At 50.3% G+C, this 4,688-nt stretch overlaps 1 protein-coding gene across 1 annotated transcript in view; it reads left to right on the top strand.

Moving 5' to 3' along the window:
• Nucleotides 1–4,332: 4,332 nt before the first annotated feature.
• Nucleotides 4,333–4,688, top strand: part of VOLCADRAFT_97225 (uncharacterized protein) — a gene marked incomplete at both ends in the record, with an annotated part of 6,352 nt that continues 5,996 nt past the window's right edge. The window contains one exon of the mRNA XM_002956248.1: nt 4,333–4,425. Coding sequence (XP_002956294.1) covers nt 4,333–4,425 — 93 coding nt within the window. The remainder of the gene's footprint in view (nt 4,426–4,688) is intronic.

Genomic DNA, 4,688 nt, shown 5'->3' with positions numbered 1-4,688 from the left:
AATTTCGAAGAGTTGAGAACGAACTTGGGCGTCAATTTACGTTCGATGCCGCTTGTAACGACTCGGGCGACAACAGTCTCTGTTCGCGCTTTGCCTCTCCATCCAACTCGTTCTTTGATACGGACGTATCTGGCGAGTTTGTTTGGATCAATCCCCCATACACTCATATTAAAGAATGGCAGCAACATTACCACCGCTGTAAGCTAAAAAATCCTAAAACAACTTCTGCGGTGTTTGCCGTTCCTAAATGGACTCAAGTCGAGTGTCTTATGCGTTCCGCTGGATACCAGCTACTCAAAACTTATGCTGTTGGAACACAGTTGTTCTCCCAACCAGTAGACGTTGGAACGCGTTCGGACTTGCCGGGCATCCCTTGGCCATTACAGCTTTGGTATGACCCGCCGTCCAAATCAGTGCAGCTTAACAGCTTGGATAGCAATGGCCGCACTATGCTTTTTGATGCTCGCTTGTGCCAAACGGCGTGCAAAGTTCTTGCCGACTCCGGTGCCAATTGCGGCCGGGTTGCCGACGGCTTCATTTCTCTCGAAGCTGTCCGCAGGATGGCTCTTTCTGTCCGTCCTTGCACTATCTCTACTGTTCGCGTCGCGAATGGAACTCACGAGCTTATCAATGGCTCGATTACCGCTAAGCTCCGTATAGGCTCCTTTCATGAAACAGTCACACTACTTGTTTTAAAGCAAGGTGTTCCAGGTGTTGAAATTATTCTCGCTGATGACTGGTTGGAGCGCAAGAAAGCGAAAATGTGTTGGGAATCACACACGCTTACAGTACGGAAAGCTACCGGCGATACCGTTGTCCTGAGGCCTTCCTTTTGGTCTTCAGCAGACGACGACGATCACTTAGATGGTATTGCCATCATGAATTACGTTACCGCCACTCTCTATGCTGCGAGTACGGTGGAAACGATGTCAGCTAAAGCAGCTGCACGGAGGATTGCCAAAGGCGCACGAAGCTATTTAATGCTTGTGCAATCTGAGCTCATTTCTGAATCCTCGGCGTCTGCGGAGACACTTCCTCCCGACACCGACATAATCCCCGAAGCAACATTGCAAGGGTTGCTTGACGAATACAAGGACGTATTCGAAGAGCTCAAAGGCCTTCCTCCAGATCGCGAAGTAGGTCATACGATTCCACTAGTGGAAGGGGCTGTACCGCCCGCTAAACGATCGTACCGGTTGACTCAATTAGAGCGCCAAGAGGTCCGCAAACAGGTCACCGAATTGTTGAGTAAGGGCTACATAGAACCCTCTACTTCTCCTTACGGTGCACCCGTTATCTTTGTGGAAAAAGCTAACGGTCAGGGCCTTCGCATGGTCTTGGATTACCGTGCGTTAAACAAAATCACGATCAAGCGGCGGTATCCTATGCCAAACATTACTGACCTCTTCGATCAACTCCAAGGGGCTAAGATATTAAGTTCCCTGGACTTACAGCAGGGCTACAACCAAATTCGCATTACACCAGAGGATGTTGCGAAAACGGCCTTTATCGCTCCGGGAATGGGCCAATACCAGTTCAAAGTGCTGTGCTTTGGACTCACAAACGCCCCTGCTACGTTCCAAGCGGTGATGAATCGGATCTTCGCCGAACACATTGGCAAATTTGTGCTGGTGTACTTGGACGACATTCTGGTCTTCAGTAAGACCAAGGCCGAGCATGAACAACACCTAAGGGTGGTGTTGTCCTTGCTTAGAAAGCACGAATTCAAGGCAAAGATGTCTAAGTGTCAGTTCAACCGGACCGAACTGCACTTCCTGGGCCACGTAGTCAGCCGTGACGGCTTGAAAGTAGACGAGCGCAAAGTTAAAGTTGTTAAAGAATGGCCGGTACCAACCGACGCCTCTAAATTGCGCGCGTTTCTTGGCTTAGCCAATTATTTTCGGAGGTTCATCCAGGGTTATTCCTCTCTCGTGGCCCCCCTCACAACCCTAACAAGTGCGAAAGTGCCCTTCCACTGGACAAAGGAGTGTGATACTGCCTTTCAGGGTGTGAAAGATGCCTTGACAAACGCACCAGTATTAAAACTCCCTGAGCTTGACAAACCCTTCATAGTTTGGTCTGATGCGTCGCTGCATGGCACTGGCGCTGTCTTGTTACAAGACGACCGACCAGTTGCTTATACAAGTTCTAAATTCAGCAGCGCGGAATACAATTATTCCACCACAGATCAAGAATGCTTGGGCACAGTCCTGGCAATGGAGGAATGGCGTTGTTACTTGGAAGGTGCGAGTCATGTCACCTTAGTAACGGACCATCAACCTTTGGTCTATCTGCAAGAGCAGAAAAGCGCCGATAAACTTTCCAGAAGGCAAGCTCGATGGTTGGAACGATTGTCTCGATTCCAGTTCACTTGGGAGTACCGACCCGGACGGATTAATGTCGCAGACCCTATTAGTCGGGTTCACGACACGGTGCTTAATGTGCTTACGGCCTCGCTGGCGGACAGCGACTTGGGACACCGAATCAAAAGCGGGTACGACGGTGATCCAAACCTTGCTAAATCAAGAGTAGCCAAGCTGCAGTTAAAACGAAGGAATGGGTTCTGGTATCGGGGAAACCAGATCTATGTCCCTCATAACGCTGAACTGCGAAGAGCCATCTTGACCGAGTATCATGATGTCCCTTACGCAGGCCACCGCGGTATAGACCGCACCAAACAAGCGATCGCACAATCATATTGGTGGCCAGGGCTTGACTCTGACGTTAAAGAACACGTCAAATCATGTCCCCAATGTCAGCGTAACAAACCAACAAATGCTAAGCCGGGTGGATTACTGCAGCCCCTTCCCATTCCAACGGAGGTGTGGGAAAGCGTGACAATGGATTTGGTTACGCAGCTACCGACATCCCGCAATGGGCACGATGCGATTGTAGTGTTCGTGGACCGGCTGAGCAAAATGACGCACTTTGCTCCCACACACACAACCGCTACAGCTGAAGATGTAGCTCGCCTCTTTGTGGCTACCGTCTTCAGGCAGCACGGCCTTCCAAAGAACATTATTTCAGACCGGGACTCTCGCTTCACAAGTAATTTCTGGAAGGAAACATTTCGCCTGTTGGGCACCCACCTCTATATGAGCACAGCTTTTCACCCGCAAACAGACGGGCAAACGGAACGCATGAATCGCGTTCTGGAAGAGACACTCAGGCACTACATCTCACCCACTCAAGATGATTGGGATGAGCATTTGCCACTGATTGAGTTTGCCATAAACAACTCAAAACAGAAGGCAACGGGGACAACTCCGTTTTCCCTGAATGGTGTTCGACAACCACGTGTGCCGGTTGACCTTCACCTCAAAACCAAGGTGCCTGCCGCTCAGAAGCAAGAAGCGATGCTTCGTGAGCGTATAAGCAAAGCTAAAAAGTGTCTCTTGGCTGCGCAACAAGTCCAAAAGGACGACGCCGACATGCATAGGCGTCCAGTGCGTTACGAGGTTGGGCAGAAAGTGCTGTTATCTACTAAAAATATTACATTAAAAACCCCTGGAACTAAGAAGCTGATGCCTAAGTTCATCGGCCCTTACACGGTTGTCGCTCGCGTGGGCGAAGCTGCGGTAAAACTGGACTTACCGGCGGCCTCCCGCCTACACCCGGTCTTCCACGTCTCTTTGTTGAAATTGTACAAAGAAGACGTTAAGCGACAGCCACCGGCGCCACTCGTCATTGAGGGTGAGCCGTATTTTATGGTCGAAGCCATTGTCGACCATCGTGATGTTTCAGTCCGAGGGGGACGTGGAAAAACACGTCGAGAGTATTTAATTAAATGGGAAGGTTACGACTCTAGTCATAATACCTATGAACCAGAGGAATCCCTTCGCCAGTCTACCCCCTTGGCTGAATCCATCGACGAATATGAACGCAAACTGGCGTCTAAGAAACACCCTCAAGCCCCGGAAAAACCCAAGGGACGGAAATCTTCTAAGAAGAAGTGACGCTCCCGGGACGGTTCGCTTCAGAGGGGGGAGACTGTAGCAGGCTACATTTCCCTTAGAATATTTTAACGATTACTTTTAACAATAACTGTTAATTTGTTAAACGATCTGACTCAAGTTTCGTACATGTTCCGAGTTTCGTCACATGTCGCGAACTGGGCAGTTGTTCGTAAGCGAATCTAACGGGCTGGGGCCCCGGGCCCCACCAACATTATCCTAGTACGGCAAGGTCCGTAGTAGAGATTATCCGGCAGGTAGGCCGAGATATAAGCTACCCGGGCGGGGTGTTCTGGCCAGACACTGACGTATCACATTACTAGGTGTTCGGAGTTCAAGACTCCGCTGCCGCCGTCTCTAACTGTTACGTACACATCTTATGTACGCTAGTGCTTGCCGCTTGGTTGGACTTCTTCCTACAACGACGAGGACCAATAACTCCACGCTTCCGCTCTGTCAGTCCTCCCGTCAGGTGAGCGACTGCTACAAACACCCTTGCCCAGTCGACAAACTCGCTGACACCCTCCACGCTGTCTCGAAAAGGCCCCAAAAGCCGCCCTACATGCCGCTCAACAACGGCAGGCTTAGCATGCCAACTAGTATCACCGACCAGCACACTTCCAAGTCGTGCAGGGGTTGTGAACCGAGGTATGAACTTGCCACACGTCCTTTGGCATTAGGTGCGTTCCCTGGCATTATGTTCTTAGAGTTGAGCAGGACATCCTAAAAACATAA

The sequence above is a fragment of the Volvox carteri genome, assembly GCF_000143455.1.
Source record: "Volvox carteri f. nagariensis unplaced genomic scaffold VOLCAscaffold_59, whole genome shotgun sequence".
NCBI classification, from domain to species: Eukaryota; Viridiplantae; Chlorophyta; class Chlorophyceae; order Chlamydomonadales; family Volvocaceae; genus Volvox; species Volvox carteri.
Note: the sequence above shows the minus strand (reverse complement) of the source record. Positions and strands in the feature narration are given on the sequence as shown.